At 39.8% G+C, this 24204-nt stretch overlaps 2 protein-coding genes and 2 non-coding genes across 6 annotated transcripts in view; 3 read left to right on the forward strand and 1 right to left on the reverse strand.

Moving 5' to 3' along the window:
- The window catches only part of LOC144512820 (uncharacterized), a 289800-nt gene that overhangs the window by 179596 nt on the left and 86000 nt on the right, over positions 1-24204 (reverse strand). The gene's annotated exons all lie outside the window — the stretch shown is intronic.
- LOC144512809 (uncharacterized) overlaps positions 1-24204 on the forward strand; it is a 50059-nt gene that overhangs the window by 14468 nt on the left and 11387 nt on the right. Inside the window, exons 1-2 of one of the 3 annotated variants that reach the window (XM_078243751.1) lie at positions 17411-17554; positions 17700-17771. In XM_078243751.1, the coding sequence (XP_078099877.1) occupies positions 17732-17771 (40 nt within the window). In that variant the 5' untranslated portion in view covers positions 17411-17554; positions 17700-17731. Of the gene's footprint in view, positions 1-2438; positions 6339-17410; positions 17555-17699; positions 17772-24204 lie in introns of those variants that run through there. The other 2 variants (XM_078243750.1, XM_078243749.1) reach the window with 2 other exon arrangements.
- Positions 16238-16311, forward strand: trnat-agu (transfer RNA threonine (anticodon AGU)). The gene has a single exon. It is a non-coding gene; the product is annotated as a tRNA-Thr (tRNA).
- On the forward strand, positions 16820-16892 carry trnat-cgu (transfer RNA threonine (anticodon CGU)). The gene has a single exon. It is a non-coding gene; the product is annotated as a tRNA-Thr (tRNA).

The raw sequence follows: 24204 nt of genomic DNA on the forward strand, positions 1-24204 counted from the left end.
ATGCAAATAGCACACTTGAAATGAACTCTGGACCTTTTATCTGCTCCTTGTAAATGGGATAATGAGGGAATAACACACACCTGGCCATGGAACAGCTGAGCAGCCAATTGTCCCATTACTTTTGGTCCCTTAGAAAGTGGGAGGCACATATACAAACTGTTGTAATTCCTACACCGTTCACCTGATTTGGATGTAAATACCCTCAAATTAAAGCTGAAAGTCTGCAGTTAAAGCACATCTTGTTCGTTTCATTTCAACTCCATTGTGGTGGTGTATAGAGCCAAAAAGATTAGAATTGTGTCGATGTCCCAATATTTATGGACCTGACTGTAACACACAAATGTGAGTATTATAAATTGTCCTTAACATTAAAAACCAAGGATCAGAAGAGTGATATCAAGTTGTTCTGACTTGTGTCATATGTACACATCAAATGTACAGACAAAAACTCACCAAATTAACAAGTACCATGTTATATTTGACCAGGTATGTGGCAAGTTGCAAAATCAGGTAAGAGTAGTCACCTTATAGACACTTTATACTCATTTCTGTTCAATCTTTCAATTTAGTTTAACTTATTTAACCTGATTCTCAATGGCTCATCTGCATATGGTGAGCAATAAATACATATGAACATTGCGAAAGTGTATCACTTGATCTTTGACAGGCTATAGATCGAGAGTATATAACATAACAGTTGGCTAAAGGCTTCCCATTGACGCTTCCCTGACTGGCGTTAGGCTGATAAGGGGTTGAAATGCTTGTGTGTTTACCTCAGACATTTGTCTGCCTTCGCTGTTGTCACTAGTTTTGTAAATTAGTGAGCAACCAGCAGTAAACATGGCTAACTTTAGCAAAGTTACTTTGCTTGTATTAGCCTGGATTGTTAGCAAGCTAGTAACCCAGGGTAACGCTAATTGTAATCCCTCATCATGCAAATAAACACAAAATACCAACAACGGTCTCACAGCAATAATCTACTAAGGTCTAAATTCTAGGCTGAACAGACAGTATGGACGTTATCGAAGGTATAACGGTAAACGTACCGGACACTGAGAACAGAAGTGGCCTTGGCTGGCTTTGATGACTGGATTTGAGTGAAGTGGAAGCGGCACATTGAATTGCCAATTGAATAAAGAGACCAAAAACCATGGCAATATGAAATGCAAGTGATTGCGCTTTCATTCAAAAGTTAATGCAAAATAATTTAAACTGAATTTAAATTGTATAACCTGAGGATTGCAGGTTGTAGATATTATAGTTCTGATACTAAGTCAGTTAAAATCACTTTAACATATGCACATAAAAACCATTCACCGTTGATTAACGATTGCCAATCGGCACACAAAGCAAAATGGAACTGCAGTTTGCGCTTACGTATGGCAGGAAACAATCACCACAAACTCCTGGGCAGTTCAGGGATTGTGTTTTGTTTTTTTACCTTTCATAGTGTTTCAAACTTTTTGTGGCAGCGGTAAAGGCAAAGATGTTTCCTGGTAAGTGAAAAGCAGACTGACAAGAATGATCAGCGGTAACCTAATTGTCCACCATAGGGTGATGTTGGGTTGCTTTTCTCCAAAAAAGAATCATTCACAACTTTTTGTCGCAGGCATTCACAATAAATGGAAAGACCTGCGTTTTCGCCCGATTGACAAACGACTCAGTATTTGTAAATAAATGCTTATCCAGCATTGGCAACATGCTGGTAATCTCCCCATGAGTGGTGCATCTTGTTTAGCAGCCCCAACTTTTAGACGCACCAGCTAGCATGGCCGCTTCTAGCCATAAAAAGGTCCATCTTCTTCTTAAGGACAACACTGTTGTTGGCAACTTGGCCTTTGGTTGTGGTGTGACTGATTTACCTCTAGTTTCTAATCTTTTCTAATGAATTTAAATAAACAGGTTGATCATATAATCATTTTTCAAAACATTCAAAACTGTTAGTTTTTTCTCTTTCAAAAGGCAGCAATATATAACAAATTATAATCTACAGTGGTCATGTGATTTCATACATTAGCAGTGAAATAATTAATGCATAACAATCATGAAACCATGATTATTTTTCAGACCATAATCGTACCAACAGAGTATAATTGTTGCATCCCTAGAAACGACAGAACTGGAAAAGCCTCATGCTTCTTTTGAGCTACCAGTGCGACAGCATTTTGCCTTCCCCTGTGAGTTATGTAAAACAATTGTTAAAGCTTGTTGACTCTGACTGGTCTTCATGGTGCATTCAGCTGACCCTCTGTAATTCATATTGCATTCATGTCCCCCTTGTTATTGTGAGTGTCATTGCTGGAAAAAAAATCTTAAAATCAAAGATTGAATTGAAAATCCTGACAGCCCTATTTATTATGAAAGTGAATGTAGCTCATCAAAGTATTGTTAAGATTCACATTAATAGCTGTCAGTTTGTGTTTCAACTTTACCTTCAGATGCCCAGAAAGTGATTGTTGGTGAAGAACATCAGCAGGAGTGGAGCTCCAGTCTGGATCAGGAGGACACAAAGCCCCCACACATTAAAGAGGAGCAGGAGGAACTCTGGATCGGTCAGGATGAAGAGCAGCTTCAACGGCTGGAGGAGGCTGATATCACCAAGTTCCCATTCACTCTGGTCCCTGTGAAGAGTGAAGATGATGAAGAGAAACCTCAGTTCTCACAGCTTCATCAAAGACAAACTGAAGAGATAAAAACAGAAGCTGGTAGAGAGGACTGTGGAGGACCAGAACCAGCCATGAAATCAGATCCAGATACACATTTACAACCACCTACTGATGACAAGACTGGAGACTCTTCTGAACCTGAGACTGATGCCATTGTTGATTGGAAGGAGACCAAAGAACCTCAGTCAGGTTTAAACTCTATGAAAAATAATGAAGTCCCTATCAGTGATTTGAGATTTAGTCTGAAGAGACACATGATAGCTCATACAAAAGAGAAACCATTTAGCTGCTCTGTCTGTCAGAAAACTTTTATACGGAATGGAAGTTTAAAGACACACATGAGTAGCCACACAGGAGAGAAACCATTTAGCTGCTCAGTCTGTCAGAAAACTTTTACAGTGAAGGAAAGTTTAAAGAGACACATGAGATATCATACAGGAGAGAAACCATTTGGCTGCTCAGTTTGTAAGAAAACTTTTACAGAGAGTGGAAATTTAAAGACACACATGAGAATCCACACAGGAGAGAGACCATTTATCTGCTCAGTCTGTAAGAACAATTTTAGAGACAGGGGAAGTTTAAAGAGCCACATGAGAATCCACACAGGAGAGAAACCATTTAACTGCTCAGTCTGTAAGAAAGCTTTTACAGTGAGTACACACTTACATAGACACATGAAAATCCACACAGGAGAGAAACCTTTTAGCTGCTCAGTCTGTAAGAAAGCATTTAATGAGAGTGCAGATCTACAGAGACACACGAAAACCCACACAGGAGAGAAATCATTTGGCTGCTCTGTCTGCAAGAAAACATTCATAGAGAGTTGGCATTTGAAGAGCCACATGAGAATCCACACAGGAGAGAAACCATTTAACTGCTCAGTCTGTAGGAAAGCTTTTAAAGTGAGTGGAAGTTTACAGAAACACATGCGAATCCACACGGGAGAGAAACCATTTAGCTGCTCTATCTGTAAGAAAGCTTTTAAAGAGAGTGCATATCTAAAGAGACACATGAAAACCCACACAGGAGAGAAATCATTTGGCTGCTCTATCTGCAAGAAAACATTCATAGAGAGTTGGCATTTAAAGAGCCACATGAGAATCCACACAGGAGAGAAACCATTTAGCTGCTCAGTCTGTAAGAAAGCCTTTAATGAGAGTGCACATTTACAGAGACACATGAAAACCCACACAGGAGAGAAACCATTTGGCTGCTCTATCTGCAAGAAAACATTCATAGTGAGTTGGCATTTAAAGAGCCACATGAGAATCCACACAGGAGAGAAACCATTTGGCTGCTCTATCTGCAAGAAAACTTTCATAGAGATTGGACATTTAAGGAAACACATGAGAATCCATGTGTTTTAAGACGTGTTGCATGGAGATCCAGTCCGGAAGGAGAGGAAATTAATGAATTCTCTAAAAGTATTATGAGATGTAACCCTCCTGAAAAGTCTAAAATCCAATAATTAGAATTTTAGGTTTTAAAATGACATATCTTAAATGAAGTTTTAAAAAAATGTTTTTACTGTTTAGATCAATGGAACAATGGAAATATTAACTTGTTCATGTTTGCAAATTATCTTTACTTATTAGGAAATTGCATACAACGCTAGCCTTCATAAATGGCAGCTGTTCTGTAGTCACAAGGACCAGCCACCTAACTCAGTCTCCCAGCAGACTCTCCAGTCTTCACTCCTAAGTTTGAAGGGCTGTGACAAGGTTGGATACTGAACTCTGTACTTTTTTGCGTACTGACCAAATTACATCGGTACTACCGAGGACAGATTCCCGTTAAATTAAACTGTGCCAAATTTCCTGTCCTGAGACGCAAGTGACTGACAACGTGGAGGTTTTAGGGCAAGGCAACTTTATTTTTATAGCACATGTCAGCAACAATACAATGCAAAGTGATTGACATAAAACAATGAAAAGCAATTAAAACGGTCATGAAAAGAAAATAGGCTATGATAGAATAATGTACAAAAATACAAGTAACAGTGCAGTTTAAGGCGAGACACTACAGGTGAATAGGGTAAAATTTTAAAATGATACAGCCATGAAACTTCCTCAGTTGATTACTTACACAAGTATATGAAAAAAATGTATTACAACTTTTTGAAATTTGTATGTTTAATTATGCAAATTAGGCATTATCTCATTAAATATGTGCAATTTTGCATGTATTTTCGGTAGATAGTTCTGAATATATCATAAAGCCGGGTGCAAAATTCTTTTTTTCATTTTGTTTACATACACGATGAAAACAAAATGTCAGAGGGATTTCAGGATATCTGCTTTCATTACCTAGGAATTGTACTGTCACTGCTGCTAAGTTGACGTTAGTCTAGGCTTCACATCGGTACGCTCTCTTGCAGGTAACTAATAGCCACTCCCCTAACCTGGCACCTGAACTTACACAGATTAACTTTAAACATGCAGACATACACACTTTAATAGTAAGCAAACTTCCCATTTTACACCCTTTTATTGGACTCAGACATAGAACATGCCGTGAGGAGACGCAAGTCTCCCTTCAAATTTTCTCTGTCTAGGCCAGACCCTCCCGGAAGTGGACTGTCAAGACTGTGGCCTTAACAAAGAAGAGTCCATCTGTGATATAGTCATCGGGCCCTATCTTGCACCCAGCGCAATTGACTTTGTACACCGACGCATGTATCATTCCTATTTTGCACCCGACGCACAGGGGACTTTTCACTCAACAGACACATCAGTAAATTAGGGAATGAACTTGCGCTCCCGGGGGGCGGTTCAGCAACAAGAGGAGGCGTGTTCCGGCGCAAACGTTCCCTAGTGCTATTTTGCAGTTTCAGAAAACAGTTCCGCCACAGACCAGGAAAAACCTAGTCTAAAGTCAATGGCGCGTTATTCAGATACTATTTTAAGGGCGCGTACACTTTGCTTCTCTCATCTCACGGACCCAGCAGTCCCATTTCTGCAAACCGTACATAAATACAAGGAAGACTATGACCTGGTTTTACACATTTTCATGTGTTGGTGACATAAATGAGGAAATATTAGAGGACTTAAGGAGATGTGATGTTGAACTGCATGTGCCCATGCCACTTAACCTAAATGCCCTAGCAGCAGCACGGGAGAGGAGAGACAGAAGAGCTGCATCGTCTATAGTGAGGTAATCTCGGTCTAATGTTGGACTACATTGCAAAAATATCACCATGCATTCATAACCTCCATGATTCAGTGAGAGTGAGCCCAAAACATCGGAAAGTATATTTTTGTGACATTTCTTGCATTTACATTTTGTCAAAAAGAAAAATCAATAGCAGACGTCGGTCTCCTCAGCTGTGAACCGCTCCTGGCGTGTGCCCATGGAAGTATTAAGAGCGTGCGCCAAGCAAATCCTCCGTTATAATAGCAATCCGCCATGGAACAAGCGCGCCTGCTTTTAAAGGGAATGTGAGATAACGCTCTGATTGGTTTATTGCACGTTACGCCCAAACCACACCTATGAGTAATGTAGCTACTTCAGACTAACCCAATTTCGATTTGCGTGCTCCCAAGATCCGCCCACAAAGCTACTTGCGTTTGATACTTGCGTTTCAGATTGTTAAAATAGGGCTGTAGATGTTTTAGTTGAGTTAGATATTGTTTTTTGCTTTATACATTTTGTAAATAAACGCTAAGGAAAATACATGTTGTCTATGTAACTTTGTACCAAAGGAAAATTTGCCTACATCGCATGTGACAAGAAATGTGAAATCTTTAATGTTTTTGCTAGTTACTGATTTTGTAATTTTGGTTGGAGTTATACATTTTAATTATTCATTCCAAATCCAAAGATAGGTTAGTTTATATAATGAGACTTAAGTCACTTAAATGGCTTTTCTTTTCTTGGTCTTTTTAGGTGATGTCCCACCAGAGGTGACTTAATTTACATGAAATCACATTGTTTAATCATGGTAATTCCTAATTATTTTGATGATTGGTCAAATCGATGATTGATTACAGTTTCGTTTTTAAAGGTGTTAGGGGAAAAATGTATATTTATCAGGATGTTACAAAATGACAGAAATAAATCCAACATGGAACCAATGACCACTAATGCAAACTGCAGCAGTATCTCCTCATCAAAAATAGCTACTTCTAGAAGTCATAGGTTGGAACTGTTTCGTTAACATTCCTTTCATCTAATGGGTCAAAATACATTTTCAAAAAGATTTGGCTTGAGAACAGTACATTTTGTGTTGTAAATATATGTAAAGCCTGCTGTGCACGACAAAAAAACATTGAAATTAGGAACTTTTGGTAGAAAGACTTAAGAGTCGCATAGGAGGCCAGCAATACATAAAGCTGCCGTAAAAAGTCTCAAGCAAACGGCTGCCATCACCCAATGTTGCTCTGTATTTGTGGGGAGCATCAGCAAAGTCTGGCCCCCAGCAAAACTCACTCACACACATGTCCAAAGAATGCCTCTAAAACCCAAATACAGTAATATCGGAATATTCCATGTCTTAATCGGAAAATGTTATATTCGGAAAAAGACCTTATTCAATGTCCAAACAGGAATATGCTGTTTACGTGACCTGTATCAAATTCGGAATATTGTCATATTCTGAATAATAGTGGAATATTGGTGTGCATGTAAACATGCTCATTGATCGGGGCTTAGCCCGGACCTGTTTAAATGAACTGAATGCAATGCAAAATAGTGATTGGCTTGCCCAGCTTGTTAATAGCCAGTGTATGTTCATTTTAGCTGCCAAGTTTGTAAATGTTAGTTAGATGGCACCAACATTTGGCCAAATCATAACTGGCCTGGCAACCCAAATAGTCCGGCAGCCCAAAGCCTTTTGATCAAACGAAAAGAGTACCAACATTTGAGCACAGAACAGAGTGAACAATTTTCCATCCCTGCATCTTACACTCAAGCTCTTGTGGGTCCTGTTTGCAGGTGTTGTTTTAAATATGACGCTATAGGCTATGTGTAATATATGCTTATATATGCTTGACATGTGTACCCCTGTTAAATAATAGTTACCGGTACTTCATTTCAGGCCAGTCGGGAGTGCATAATATGCCGGTCCAGAGAGGGTGGCCAGCTAAAAGAGTTTAATGACCAGCAATGGAGCACAGTGAAAAGAGCAGCACAATGTAGAATTTTATTACAATCTGATTGCTATAGGTGTTACACTGCAGTGAAAAGGCCACAAGTAAAAGTACCGCCTTCAAAGACACCAGGGACACGGCACAGAAGCTCAATGCCAGCATCAGATGGCAGGGGTTTATTTAGAGGATCCTGCTTATTTTGTTTTGTGCAGCGTAAAACTGTTCGGCAGATAATTTGGCTGGCAGGGGCCATTCAGTACTCTGTGTGACCTGCCTGTTCATATCAGATTGGTTTGAGATGGTACTTTTGAATGTTTAAAGGGCTTAAAGTGAAAAATAATCCTGAGCCTGAAACCTTTATTTGAATCATTGTGAAAACAAAACTTTCTAGATGTGTTACTTTGGCCAGGTCATCATCAAAAAAGCGAATTAGTACATTCATGATTGGTCCATGTTGATCCAAGTACATTTCTTAAAAAACGTAGCATTGTTTAGCTTTATATATAGCTAGACGTCTAAACTCTGGGACAAGGCCGTTATGTTTAAATAACTGCCATGCTGATTCCAAACAGACAGCTTTGTCAAGGCAGTTTGGGCTTCAGCTTTGTGACTAGCAAGCACTTTCTTACCGCTGCTGTCGTACAGTACCTTCCTTGAACATGCGCTGCAGAAGCAAGCGCCCTGCTCCCTCAATTTGAGGCACCGAGTGCTAAACAGCTTCCCGTCTCCACCCTTTTCCTCTTGTCCTCTATTCATGCCCAGCGCCATTTGTTTTTAACTCCTTTCTCAACTAAAGCTGTATCTAGATACATGCTCCAAGTTTGATGAACTTTGCCTCCATTATTTTTATTTTATTTTTTTTTAGACCACGCCGCACTCTCGCTTTTCGGCAAAGACCCGTCCTACTTTGCATCTGATTGGCTAGAACTTGTTTCATTGGTAGGTGGAAGTTCGATGATTGGCTAAATCCAGCGCATCAAAAACAAATCCCATGTGGACTTTTTAATTGATTTACTTTTTCTAAAATAGTCATACGCACTAGGCCCGAGTACTTAAGCCCTGCGTTAGTTAGAGCTGCGTTCCTCTCATATGATTGGTAGGTAAAATCAATTGACTCGAAAATAATAAACCACATGCAAGTTCCCAATTTTATTTTATTTTTTTCTAACGGCCGCACGCCCGAGATCCAGAATACTTTAAGCCCTGAATATGAGAGGTCATCCCCTGGATGCCCTTGTGCTCAAATGTAAGGAAATCCTTCTTTTTTTATTTGGGGTGAGGGAGTTGGCAGTGGTGAACTGCTGGCTGCAGAGGTGCTGGCTGGGGATGAGGGCTCAACAGTCTCCTAAAGGAACAAGATACATCTTGATTTACAATCCACAAATGTTTGTGACCATGTCAAGTGGAAATTAAGTTTCTGTGTGTGTGTGTGTATATATATATATATATATATATATATATATATATATATATATATATATATATATATATATATATATATATATAAGAGAGAGAGAGTGCATTACAATAAGAACATGTTAACATTCTGCCATTCTGAAATTCCAGACCACAAAATGTACTGCATTACATACCATGAGGATTGGCGTGGGATCCTCATAAAAGGATGCCCCCACGACAGGAGGGTCGAGTGAGGGCCTGGCACCCAACACCTTATGCATATCTTCATAAAATTGCCAGGTTGCAGCGGTCACTTCCCCCATGTCTGTACCTGACCCTGTTTTGGGAGTTCTTAGTTCCTGGAAGGACACACAACACACACAAAAATAATGCCTGTGTGATACACCCTTATGTGATAACACAATAACCAGCGCAGCGTTTAGTAGAATTTCAATTTTTATTGTGTAAGACAATATTAACGTAGGGGGGAAGCAAAGAAAGCGGAACCGAAGTGCGGGTATCGTTGCACCACGGTGCCCAGGTGACGGACACCTCCCTCTTCTCTCAGACAGAGAGCGTTTCTCAATCTGTGTTCTTCTATTGACTTGTGTTCTTGTGTCCCTGTGAAACGTCATCTCGTGTTGCCAAAGTACTGTCCCAATACACAAGTTCGCATTTCACCAAGAACAGTTAAGATTCCCGGAAATGTTCTTGACACGGTCATTTTACCGAGGATGCATTGGTTGGTAACTTGTATGAACTTGGCAGCACCGTATCCCAACATTCATTTCGGCATTCAATGAGGGTCGGGTTTCCGGTACATAGACAGACCAAAAACGGGACAATTTTAACAATTTTCGCCATCTTATTCATCGCTAAATTCACTTCTGAGAACGTTTTAGGCGAGAAATGAACGATTTAGATTTTGAATATAGGTAGTCTTGTGAAAATCTTTGCCAAATTGACAATTTGCTCCAAAGTTTTCGGAGTTGAGAGGCTCCATAAAGTGACGCGGCCGCCAGCTTGCGCCTGCCGGGGGCCGCTAGCTCGTCGCTCGGACAGTCACGCTCAGAGACCCCGCTGTAAGCCAGAGGTCTTTTAGACCGGTCCCGTAAATAAGAGGCTTTTTTTCGCCGTTGACTGATCGTTGGTTTTAATATCACAACACATGTCCATCATAAGATGGAACTTGTGGTTAATTGCCTTGTCAGAGTTAAACTCCACAAGCGCACACACACCACAGCTTCACACATGCCTACTTATTTTTTTTATTTAAACTGACTAAAACTAATATACTAATAATAGTAGGGATCGCGTTCCACTCTTTTGAATAAGTAATGGGTGTTTGAGCTAAACCATAAACAATAAAATTAAAGCTCAATAAGTTGAGATTGTTGTTAATTGCAATAGTTGTAGCATTATGAGGTTTTGTTGTCTGGAGATTGTTTTAATATAAAGTGGTTATATTGTTGTGGTTTTTATTTCTAGCTGTTATTTTGGAGCACTGCAGGTAGCCTCTGTGCTGGGGGGGTTGAGCAATAACAGGAAGAACGCATCGTCTCAAACAACGTTAACAGCGTTTTCTGTGCTCGTGAACTTGCGGGTTCATTCTTCCAAGAACAACCAGCAAGAACGTTCTCCCCAAGAACACAAGTCCGTTCTTTGCATTCTTGAAATTGAGAAACACCCACTATGTATTATTAATGCGTGGATTGGCTCTTTATGTGAATCCGCCTGTAAGTTTAAAATCATCCACCTTTCACCCACCTAAATTAATTAGTTTCGCCGATTTAGAGACCCGCATGGTCACTTCACTTTCCCTTATGATGATCAACAGTATTGCAATCAACCACATCGCCAAAGAGCGCTTGGGTTGAATTCATTTACAACAAAGATGGCTGCCGCTTAAAAGAGGAACAGAGAACCGCAATCGAGGCATTTGTCGATCGGAAAGATGTTTTTGCCATCCTCCCTACGGGATTCAGCAAAAGTTTAATTTATCAGCTCAACATACGTCACATACTCCGTTGCTCTGATTGGTTGTAGGTCTATCCAATTGAGTGCAGAGGCATTTTCTTTCCTGGTTCGGTTGAAACACGCCCCATAATCACAGCCCAATGGAGCAGTATCCGACTCATATTCTGACTAGAATCTGAGTATGAGGACATCAGGCTAGGCCCGATCCGTAATGTTATACTAACTACAGGCCCGCAGATCTTACTCTGTTATCTCTCTCTCTCTGTCATGCCTCTTTGTTTACATGCCACGGGTAAAAAGACTTCCGGAGAGGATACTCGATTTTAACTCCTCCAAGGAGCCTCCTCGATCCTCGATGTGCATTTTAGGAATTGGCACGTCCTTCAACATGGCGCGCTGAGAATGATTTCCGGATCAGAAGCAGGAGGGTCGAGGAGGTACAAATTTGGAAAATGAGAAAGGGCCCTTTAAATTGCTGTTCTAGAATGTTATTACAGTTCTTGAATTTGAAGTTTTAGTGTAAGAATGTCAGGTTGAAATTCTAGAATTTTCAGACTTCAAGATTAACTTTAACATTCTAGAATGTGCAGTCAAAGTTTGAGAAGTTTAACTGAAATGGTTGGTGAATAAACTAGGTGTGTTCTATAGCCAATGCTTGCATTGCTCTAATTTCATGTGTTTTCATGTACCATCTTAAATCTGTGTTAATGTAGTGTTTCTGTGTATATTAACATGCCAGGGTAAACAGTCCTTTGTGTTCATTTGCTACTTGTAAAATACTGTGCAGCATGGGGATTGGGTAAACATGCAGATGGGATGCAAACAGAGGTAATCTCTGCAACAACAAGGTGCTGCTGGGATTTGAACCCCAGATCTCCTGTTTACTAGACAGGCACTTTAAGCAATTAAGCCACAGCACCTCCTTGAGGTCTTTAGTAATATTAAAGACTCAATTCTTTTACCTTGTATGAGCTGTTTAATATACTGACTGATAACTGAGATTTTGCTGAGGTTTGCACTGTTAAAGTCCCCAAGAGCAATGATAAGTCTGGATATTCCTCTCTCAGAACAGATCTGACGCGGAGTTGCAGGAGAAACCAGGTGTAATAATCAGAGGCTGATTGCCGGCGACGTGCAGCTGGACTCCTGACTGCCGCCACACCTGGCTCCACTCCTGCAATCAAACACACAGACACCGGCACAGCGACACAGAAGCTGTGTCTCACTTCCCTTAAAGGGGTGATAGAATGATTATATAGGGTATTTCACACTGTTCCTTAAGGTCTCCTAATAGGGTATGTAACATTGGTTGGGCTGAAAATTGCCCGAATACTATTTTATGGGCCCTTAACTACCCTGTGAATATGGCTCTATTTGGAACAAGAACTTTTCTTCCAAATATGGTATGCTCATGAATATTTAGATGAGCTGCGCGCTGATTGGTTTGAGCGAACCACATACACATACATTGGAGACGAGACAGCAGGTCTCATATTTCAGACACTGCAAAGTTATACATTGTCTGCTGTTTCGTTATTAAATTCACTTCTGAGACTTTTTTATGCGAGAAATCAACTATATAAAGCTCAAATATGGGCCGTTTTACGAAAATTGATGGCTAATTGCAAATTTGATAAGACGTGTCGGACTTTAGGAGCTCCACACAGTCTGACGAGAAAGCGGCAACCTCAATACCCAGTAAAAGTCACCGTTTCCTCGGTTACTGGACTACCGGGGCTCCGCGGAGCTAGCCAGCTGCCGGCATAACTAGAGTATATTTACAGTTTGAATTTAGTCACGCCACTTATATAACATCTACCCCAAGGTCTTATAAAGCTAACAATGGTGTCCTGTTTCAATTTAATGCATTTTTATGAAAAGTAGGGGTTTCCTTAGTTGCTAGTGTCCCTTCAATCCTATGTGTACAGATCGCGGCTAGTTAGCTTCACTTTCGGCATAACTAGAGTATATTTATTTACAGTTTGAATTTTGTCACGCCACTTATATAACATCTACCCCAAGGTCTTATAAAGCTAACAATGGTGTCCAATTTCAATTTAATGCATTTTTGTTAATTTCAGAGGTCTAAGAGGAGGCTAGCTAGCTCTCATTGATAGAGCTCCATCCAGCCGCAGGCTCTATCAATGAGACTCGCAGACAAGAGGCGTCTATTTCCCCGATCGTTTGTTTAAATAACTCCACACATATCCATTGTAAGATTAACTGGAACCTGTGGTAAGAGATTGCGGGCCTAACAAGCTCGCTGACCGCGCTCTCACTCACACACACCGGCCATTTAGCAGGAAGAGGGGAGCTGCAGGCCCTGGAGCGACAATAAAAAATTGGCGAAGCCCAGAAAACGCTGCAGCTGTTTGACGGAGATGGGAGTGGGCCAGTCTACAACGGCTTGGATCTTGGCCGGGTCAGCACGGAGATGGCCACTTTTGATAATGAAATCAAGAAACTGTACCGATTTGACGTGAAATTCACATTTCTCGGCTTTGAAAATAAGTCGGTTTTCCAGAAACCGCTGAAGCACTAAATGGACGTGTTCAGTGTGTTGGACCGGGTCGTGGGAGAAGATCAGGATGTCATCCAAGTAAACAAAAACAAACCGATGCAAAAAAATCACAGAAGACGTCGTTAATGAGGGCTTGGAAAATGGTAGGAGCGTTAGCGAGACCAAAGGGCATTCATAGTGACCTAACGGGGTGTTAAAGGCAGTTTTCCACTGGTCCCCCTCCGGGATCCGAACCAGATGGTAGGCATTCCGAAGATCTAACTTCGAAAAAATGGTGGACTGGGAGATAACTAAACTAAAACTGTAATGTCTGTTTGCAAAACTAACTAAAATAAAATGATCGAGTAAATTTCCTTAGTTTTCGTCTTTGTCGATATATTAGGTTTTTGTGCTTCCAGCTAGCGGTCCTTGTTTTCGTCCTCAGCTCGTTGTGATCCATTTTGTGAATCTGTGCGCATTCACAGGTAGGGTCAGGTGGGGGATGGTGCGATGGGGGGCCGAGACTGAGAGCTACATGGAAAATTATGCACCAAACAAGCCACTTTGAAATTTTGCTGTTTCATGAATACAAAAGTTGGGTGAATGCACTTGTGTACAATTTTTACATTGTATCAATGTTATGAAGTTTCTAGAACTTGTAATGCTAATCGCATTAGCATGTTACCGACAGGAGCTATATCTGTAACATCGTACTTCATGGTATCCCTTCAGTTAATTACTCAGTCCCTCCAGGATTTTGCGGCCTTTTTTTGAGATTGTTGCGGCCCAAAATGCCTGATTCTGCAGAGAGCCCACAGGATTGAAACAGCAGCAGCTTTCAGCGACTTTAGAGTGAAAAAACGTTACAGTGTACATTGATGTTAAAATGTATACAGGTTGGCAGGACAGTCTGAAATGTTTTGCACGTCTTTCGCTGTACGTTTTGTTGGTAAATGTGAGATGTTCGAGTCACACACGTCTCGTCTTCATATCAGAAACAAGGAAATGAATTTGGCGACGTACGTCAACCCGTTCTCACTCCCGCTTGGTCAGTGGCTCTCAGAGTCACATGCTGATACAAAGTCTGGCACGTGGGACTGCTGTGATTGGTTAAAGTTGCGGGAAACTCTGGTTATTGGTCAAAATTGCGAGTTGCACCACATTCACGGTGATTGGTTGAATTTGCGTGAATTGTTGCGATTGGGACATTGCAAAATCCTGGAGGGACTGATTACTGTCCATTAGCTCTCGTTCACTCCTGTTCTGTTGCTCTGCTGTACATAAGACTACAGGAGGTGAAGATAAGCTTTTATAGAACTTTAATGTAGCAACTTCTTAGGCTGCACACAATGTTTCAGTCGGCTCCACTGCTAACAATGATGACCTTCTCTAACTCGTCTACCCATTTTATTTAACCCTCTCCTCAATTTCCAAACAATGGCAAGAAATAGCATGCCCCAAAATATTAATTCCGCAGGAAGCGGACATGCGTCACGCGTAAGGTTATAATCGTTAACGAAAATGAATGAAATAACGAAAACTAGGTGGGGTCGTTAACTGAAATAAAAATAAAAACGAGGCATTACAAGAAAACGATAACTAAACTAATACTGTAATGTCACTTTGCAAAACTAACTAAAATAAAATGATTGAGTAAATTTCCTTAGTTTTCGTCTTTGTCGATCTTTCATAGAGCAAATAACGTCATATCTCTCCGACCATGACATTTTCCGTAGACATGTATAGTTTCCGACTGGGAACCTAGAAATTCCGACATTCCACGTCAAATTGAAAACAACATGTCCTTGGCTCCGTGCCTCTCACCTGGCATCATAGCGGTACCGAAAGTCAGAAGAAAGCGGCAGTCCTATTTGATTATGACTGTGTCAGATAAAGTGCCTTGCAGTGGAAGGTGGTAAAATATGTGGTCAATTTATTACAGGGAAAAATCTCACGAATTTGAAAGTACATTTGAGAAGTGCACACAAGCTAGGAGGATAACCTAGCTTACCTTAAGGATAACGCAAAGCCCCCTTTCCCTGATACAGAAGCTAACCCCGGTACAGGGCATGGATTTATGGATACAGGGCCAGGCAGCATGACGGAGACAACGCAGGACAGAGAACACTACAGGCGAGCTTTCACCGTATGTACTAGCTGCTGGTTAGTACATACGCAGGAACACCAAAAGCGGGAGGAAGCGTGGGTTAATATGTGGATTGATACTGGGATGTCCACACAACTGTGTGAGTCGATTGACTTCAAAAATAAAAATAAAAACTAATGAAAAAAGCAAAACTATAATAACCTTGGTCACGCGATAACCCTGGTCAGCATGTGATATGAAGGTTTAGGTCGTTTTATCTAGCTAATTAATTTGTTAAATATTCTTCTTAAACGGACCACCTGTGGGCCATCGTCAAAGAAAAAATATGAGAAAAAATATAAAATAAAAATAAAATATGGACAAAAAAGGGCACTTTGGCCTTGAGGACAAAAGTGGCAGGGGCTCAAGTGCCCATAGCCCCCTCCTCTCTGCGCATGCATGTTATACAGCTTATACAAGGTAGAAGAGAAATTAACACTTAACATTAAAGCAGTCCTGAAAAGGTGCTGTGGCTTAGTTGGTTAAAGTGCCTGTCTAGTAAACAGGAGATCCTGGGTTCAAATCCCAGCAGCACCTTGTTGTTGCAGAGATTACCTCTGTTTGCATCCCATCAGCATGTGTACCCAATCCCCATGCTACCCTGGTAGCAAATGAAAAAGGTGAAAAGGCCAACTGTTTTCCCTGGCATATTACATTTACACAGAAACACTACTTTAACACAGACTTAAGATGATACATAAAAACACATGAAATGCAGAGCAATGCAAATTTAAGCTACAATACACACCTGGTTTATTCATCAGCCATTTCTGTTCATTTCGCCTAATTTTGCTGTTTTGATAAAAACTAGTAAATTGATTATTACCTCTCCTCCAATCTGTAAGGAAGAACAGGGAAGAAGCTCACATCAGGCAGTCGGCCCCTTTAATGCCTTGGTCGTTAAAGTTCATGTTTATTTCACCTCTGACCTCAGTCAGCATCACATGCACCTTGAACCACACCCAGCGTCACAGGGACCTGGTCTACACCTGGACCACGTTCAGCCCCAACAAAAACAAGCAAACCGTTTGTTTAAACTGTAGGAGGCGCTGTAGCTTAGTGGTTAAAGCGCCTGTCTCGTAAACAGGAGATCCTGGGTTCAAATCCCAGCAGTGCGTGGTTATCACTTGATTACCTCATCATTTACAAGCTGTCTCCATCTTTCAAATACATCTCCAATATTTACCCAGAGTTTGTTACGTCTCTGGTCATCCAACTATATTCTTATTCTTTGAACTATGATCCTTAAATATTGAACTTCAAAGTTACAGATTTATTATACACAATAATCTGAGGGTAATCGTGAATAGTGTATATCTTTCACATTTTTTCTTATTTAAACATCAAGCAGAGGCTTAGAGAACAGAGAGACCTCATTTAGTACTGCTGGAGCTGGGCTTTGCAGTCAATCCTAGTCACAAAGTACAATTTATTAGACGTATAAAATACGTAAGTATAATAATACCTTAAAAGTACAGTACATCAGCAAATGTACTAAGTTACATTCAACCACTGATTTGATCTGATCTTATTAAGGGCAGTGTGTTAAAATCGACTCTTAAAAATGTATTTTATTTTGAAGGGCAGAGGAGTGTAGCGGAAGTTGTGTTTGTGTTTCCGGATTCCGGAAGACGCTACGACCTCCGTCCCATTGTTTACATTTTACCTCTCGATGAGGACGGCGGAGTAAAACGCGCCAGTGTTTGGTCTCCTTCCAGAGAGAAACATCACAAACTGCTGCATGAGGTTTTAAAACCTAAAACGAAGCTACAAAGAGCAGGTCTGTTTTCTTTCTCTGACCGGAAACGCGTTTACTGCTGTTGTTTCAGGGAGTCCGCGCGCTAAGCTAACGTTAGCCGCAGCTAGCTCCTGCTAACGTGTGTTATTGGATATGTTGTGAGCTTCGTATTTTTCCTCAAACGCAGGTCGGGGAGAAGTCGAGGAGAGGCACTTCAACATGAACTCTGAGAGGAAACTGTCAGCTGGCCAGCGGAGAGGTGGGAGACGTTTACAATGTTATATATTTTTATATTTTTTCTTACTTAACGTACACGTTACACTGTTGGGTGAGATTCATTGTTGTATGAGCTGGCTCTGGTTTATAATGCCATATAACTTGTATTATTATCTAGTTTGAAAGTCAGTCATAACTGAAAAAAACTACGCTGAAGTTGGCATCCGATTCGCAGCTTCCGATTCGGCAGTTAAGGGGAAATTTAAGGATAACTTAAAACTGTCCGATTCAGCAGGGAAACATAATTTACATTGCTAAGTGACTGATCCTCCGTTTTTTGAACCTATTACTGTATTGAATGGGTGTTAGTCATTAAGGTAAATTATTAATTATTAACACACTTTTAGATTTGTGAAAGCTTTATTGCAATAAAGGGAGATTTCACCGTTTTTTGCATATGTAGACCACATTGGACCAGGTCCAGATCCCAAACCACAATACGTAGAATGTCAAATCTGGACTAAATTATCCCAGAGAGGCTAAAGAGTCTTACAAACACAGTTTCAGATTTGTGAAAGCTTTATTCTATTTGTGAAAATGCAATAAAGGGAGATTTTACTGTTTTTTGCATATGTAGACCACATTGGACCAGGTCCAGATCCCAAACCACAATACATAGACTTGTTGAATCTGGACTAAATTATCTCAGGGAGGCTACATGATCTGGACCTGGTCCAATGTGATCTACAGTGCTCCTAGTAAAAAAAAAAGTTAGTTTGGAGCTAGGGCTGCACGATACTTTGTTTCATCGTCTACATCGCGATGTGCGCATGCAAGATAGTTGACGTTAAAACTTTTTTGCTGCTTGATAGAAAAGTAAACTTTCACCGTTCTCCTTTTACATGATTGTTATTGGCCGACCCCCTTTAAGACAGGGGGCCATGTGGGCAACGTGTGTATGTGACGTAACGTTAGTCCGACAGGGTTTGTTTCCGTGTGTAGAAAAGTACCGGAAGCTGCAGCTGACACAGTGATGCACATGCTTCCGTGGGTAGTGAGGCTACAGTAGTCCGTGTTTTATGTTTGCTGCAAAGACGAACTAAATCACCTGATTATTGCTACGTAATCAAGTCATCTCCCGGCCATTTTTCACCTGCAGTGGTGAGCATATGTCTCTTATGTTTGGCAACGGATTTTTTGGTCTCGGATTTTAAGTCAAACCATTTCTTTTTTTACATCTTCAATTGAGCGATGTTGTCCAGAAACAGCGTTCACGGAATCCGTGATCTTCTTCCATTCCTCCGTTTTGTTGGTGGCTTTAAGTTGAGCTGAAGTTCCGTTTTCGTTCCGTCTGTGCGTCTTTTGGACATTCTCCAACTTTTCTTTCACACGGCCGTGAAGTGTCATGTCCTTATATGGGAATTTGCGTGGCGTTTTGTTTATTCTAATTAGAAACAACTGGCATGCACTTTCAATTACGAAGACGTGGGGTTCATCAATCCTAAGAACACAGGTGCGAACAATTCTGTTGTTTAAGAACATGTCATTAATCCAAAATAGACTTTTCTTAAGAAGTTTATTAAGAACAAAGAAAAAGAAAATTCTTAGGAAGATATTGGTGAATGAGGCCCAATGTGAGAGTCTTTACTGTGTCTTGCTGTCATTTACGGCCACGCTGCTTTCTCTCCTCTCTGTTGATCTATTAAAAAAATAAAATATATGTAAAATAATTTTTTTGCCGACAATGGCGAGTGCAGATACTTCGCAGCACAGTGGTCTAGCAGCTGAGCAGACACAGAGCAGAGAGGGCGACTCAGCAGTCCGCTAACTTGAATGCAGGCTGAAATTCAACCGTGCGGTTTTGTCGCACTCCGCTAGCAGCTCGGCTAAAGTGCAATGGTTAACAATGCAGCGGTAATGTCCACCTCAGCTGAGAACAGAGAAATGTCTTTGCCTTCCCAACTGTGTATTATATTAAACGTTACCTGTAATAATTAATAATTTCTACACACAAAAGAAACCCCAATATATCCTATATAATGTCCATTCTCTTGTGCAAAGCTGAAGTGACGAGCAATGTAAGTTTTTTTCTCTCCATAACCTCTTGAAATAGGAGCGAATACAGTCGATGAGGATAATTAAACAATGATTATTTCTTGCATAATACTTAATATCACACAACATATTTTGATGATAAGGTTTGTTTAGAAAACCTTGAATCCATGTAAGACACAATGTCATCAGATACAATCCATGAATCAATGTCATTACATGTGACACAACGTACACACGTGCAGCCCAATGGTTTTTTTGCGGTGATGACGGCGACGAGATCAGACCCGCGGTAGGCGTCACAAGTGAAACAAGCAAACAAACAAAAACTAACAGTCCTACCAAAGTTACCCTTGCTATAAACATGAAAAGGAAAAGTTAAGTACTAATCAAATTAATTGTGATATTGATAATTGTATTGATCTCAAAGTCAAATGTGATTCAATTTGGCCATCCAACGTGTTTAGTCCCTGTTAAAGCCGACTATAAACCGCTAATGTTAGTTTTATGTAATGTTGGCTAGGCTTATGGTCAATTTAGCTTCAACAAAAAGTTGTGCGTGGGTGTTTTGAAGGCTAACTTTAGCCAATGAAAACGGGCACCATCTAATTACTGATGTTTTATGACCGTTGGCACTCCGAACCCCGTTTTCAAAATCAATTGTTAACCAGATTTAATGCCGAGTGTACAGAAACGAACCACAGTCTTACTAAAATGTCCTAAAACTAATTTTACATTGTGTCAATTTGGTAATAAGTACGGTAAAAAATAAAACCTTATAATCATTATTATTATTATTATTATAATTATTATACGGCCCCTGAACCCCTTCACCTTTTTTAAATATGATTTACTTAACGTTAGTTGGCAGTCTTCAGCTTTATGTTCTCAGTTAAGGTTTCAGTTCCATTTAGGCCAAAAAAATAAAACTAACCGCTATGAGTGTGTTGACTGAGGTGCGGCACTCAATTAGTGTTAGCTAGCAAGCTAACGTTAACATTAAGGGATATCGGGTAATGTTCAATTAAGCCTAAACGTTAACGTTAGCTAACGTTACTGGCCTGTGTAATGTTAACGTTATGGTTAGCCAAATTACGGTAACATTAAATTATGGAACAACAGCCAGTAAATTAACTTACCGAAACTGACATGGCTAACGTTAACTTTACATTCAGATTCAGTCGGATTAGTACATTTAGCTAGAGCATGGATATTTTCATTTTAAATGAATGTGAAAAAGGGCGGCTAGTGTGATGTTAGCCTGATCCAAAGGCTCTAATGCTACTTTATACCATGACTTGGCATGACTTATTTGACAGATGAACACCAATTTCCACATGCGAAAATGTCAAAATATTTGTATTAACGTTACGTTAAGATGAAATGGTGCTTACCGTGGGGTTTGAGACAGCAGCCACAAAGCAGTCTCCATCCTAACCCTTCGTAGACTGGCAACCTTTTTTCCTTCCTTTATCAACTGTGGCGCAAATTTGTTGCTGGGCAGAATTCAGATTCACTGTCCATCACATCAACAGTGTGTGTGTAAAGTAAAGACATCCAGACGATGCTTCAAAATGACCAGCAATCAAGTGAGGAAATAACATACAATGTTCTGCATGTAGCCTAGCTAGGCATGCTGTAGGTTTGGTGTATAAATGTAATATGTTAAAATGCAATTACGTCGAGCAAACAGTCGATTTAAAAAAAAAAAAAAAAAAAAGTATTCACTACGGGCATTTCTCCGCTCCCGTTTCTATGTCTACATTGAAAGCCTATATATTGTAGGGCTGCACGATTATGGCCAAAATGATAATCACGATTATTTTGATCAATATTGAGATCACAATTAATTATCACGATTATTTGTTGATTTTTAACCAAAACAAATTTTATTGTCACATAGGCTAATTATAACTGCTTTTACATCCATATTGTACTACATTCCTGCTAGTGTACAAATGTGTGCATCAAAATAAAATAGGTCCTCTTATTCACCAAAATTCAGTGCATCTCCTTAAAGAATAAATAAGAATAAATAAAACAATAAAGAAAATGTAGCAAAACTTCAACAGGGCACCGTTTTCCATTTTACGTTGAGTAAATATATTTTAGGAAGCAAAATATAAACTTGCATTGTACCTGCATAATGGATGTGAATAAAACTCAAAATATACAATCAATAATAAACAAATATTCCATGTGCTGAACACCCTCTCAGAGGGAGAACTTGTAGCCGGGATGCATAAGTACTTCTTTGCAGTTTTGTCTATGTTACCTGATTGTAGGTACGACTGTAGCTCAGAAGATATGGCTTGTTCTTGGAGAGGACTGACTCTTTGTGTGGCTCCCTCAGTAGTCTTGAAGAAACTCCCCAAGGTTTTTTTTCTTTTTTGCAGTGGGTGCATCCTCAGCAGTCTCACCATGGGGATCAGCTGGGCCCATGTCCTTGAAGAGTGTAGTAAATAAGATATGAATAATGAATAGCCCTAATAATCTAAAGGTATTTCCAGAGAGTACATTACACACCACTGGATTTCATATCATTTTAATCTACTTAAAATCATTCATTTATCATACATTCTGTGTATCTAACATTAATATAATTACTTACAGCCATGGCTGCATGTGCAGTTCTCGCCATTTCAGAAGTCAGTCTGGCATGAATTGGTGCAACATTGTCGTCACAGAAGCCATATCAAGCAGTTCTTGTGTCAGATTGTTATAGTATTTTTCATCCAGATAGCTCAGGATTTTTGTCTTGATGGTGCAGGTTAGGTCTGTCTCATCATTGTTCACTTTCAAGATGGAGGATCTGAAAAGGTGGAGGACTGGCTTCACAAAGGAAACGCGGACATACTTCTCACTGGAAAGCGCATCAGTAAATTCCGATAGAGGGCTGAGGGATTTGTTGATGGCCTCGAGGACGTCTGTGTCCTGCTAGGTGGGGATGAGGTGTCGGGCTTTTCTGTCATCGGACAAGACCTGAGAAATCGCCCTCTGCTGCTCCAGGACTCGTGCAATCATTGCCTGCCTTGATCCCCACCTTGTGGGACACTCGGCCTTCAGTGTATGCTCTGGAAGCTTCATTTCTCTTTGTGCCTGTGTTAGCTGCTTTTTACGTCGCCAGCTGTAAGAGAAACTGCTTACCGGCTTTTTGCAGAGACCAACTGCTCGGCCAATCCGAGGATCTCTCATTGCATACTCTAAGAAAGAACATAAATCATATGTAAAATTAAACTACAGATTTCATAAACAACCCCAATCATATTATTCAAGATTTAAGTTAGTTAAATCTTATGTCAGACATGAGTAAAACTGTTTGGATTTGGTTTCTCAACACTAGCAGAAATAACAGTTGTTATATTAGGCTACTATTGTTATTATCAGTAACATATTCACACATTAGCACAATAAGTACTGATCAACTACAATTAATTATCACAAATAGCATAATAGTTCAAATATATATATATATATATATATATATATATATATATATATATATATATATATATATATATATATATATATATATATATATATATATATATGGGCTGTCAAAATAACGCGTTAATTTAGATTAATCTGAGAAAAAAATAACGCGTTAAAAAAAATAACGCAGATTAATCCATTCCATATTGACCTTTGACCCGGAGCCGTTCTAGCCACAATTTGACTATAAAATGAAGGAGGGAGACGAGAATGTTCTGCCTGGATTATTAATTGGAACATTTACTTCCAAAAAAATCTTCTTCCTGCCAACCCTGGCTACCGAAATCTGGTGCTACTGATATGTCTGCGCTTCTCTCTGATGCTCTGAAACAGACGATACAGACAACACAAACACCGCTGCACGTGATGCTAGTTAACACTATACTCGACAGCAGCTAACGTTAGCCTACCGCTAGCTAGTAGCTGGATTAAACACTGTTACAATGCTGACAGCTAACGCTAAACACTGTAGAGGATTCAACACCGGGATGTAACAATCTGCAGCTGCCGTCGGAAAAACAACACAGACGGTGCGTTCAATGAAACTGGTAAACTACAGCCTTGTGGTGCATTTGAAGTTATTGTAAATGTCCTTTTCCCATCTGGTGGTTGTTTTTGTTGTTCAACAGCAATTTACTAGTGAAATAAGTTATTGTTATTGTTATACATTATTATTAAATCATTTAATTTTGACCATTTGGCCTTAGCAATAAACAAGCCGTTCTTTAATATCACGAAACTGTTGTTTAGTACTCTTTTTTTTCTTTTCTTTTTTTACTGTCTTAAAAGTATCGGTTCAGGCACCATTAATTATGTATGCAATTAATTAATCACAGAGTATGTAATTAATTAGATTAAATTTGTAATCGCTTGACAGCCCTTATATATATATATATATATATATTAATATTCATTAATATACAATTCTTTTA

This window comes from Sander vitreus, chromosome 24, assembly GCF_031162955.1.
Source record: "Sander vitreus isolate 19-12246 chromosome 24, sanVit1, whole genome shotgun sequence".
NCBI lineage: Eukaryota > Metazoa > Chordata > Actinopteri > Perciformes > Percidae > Sander > Sander vitreus.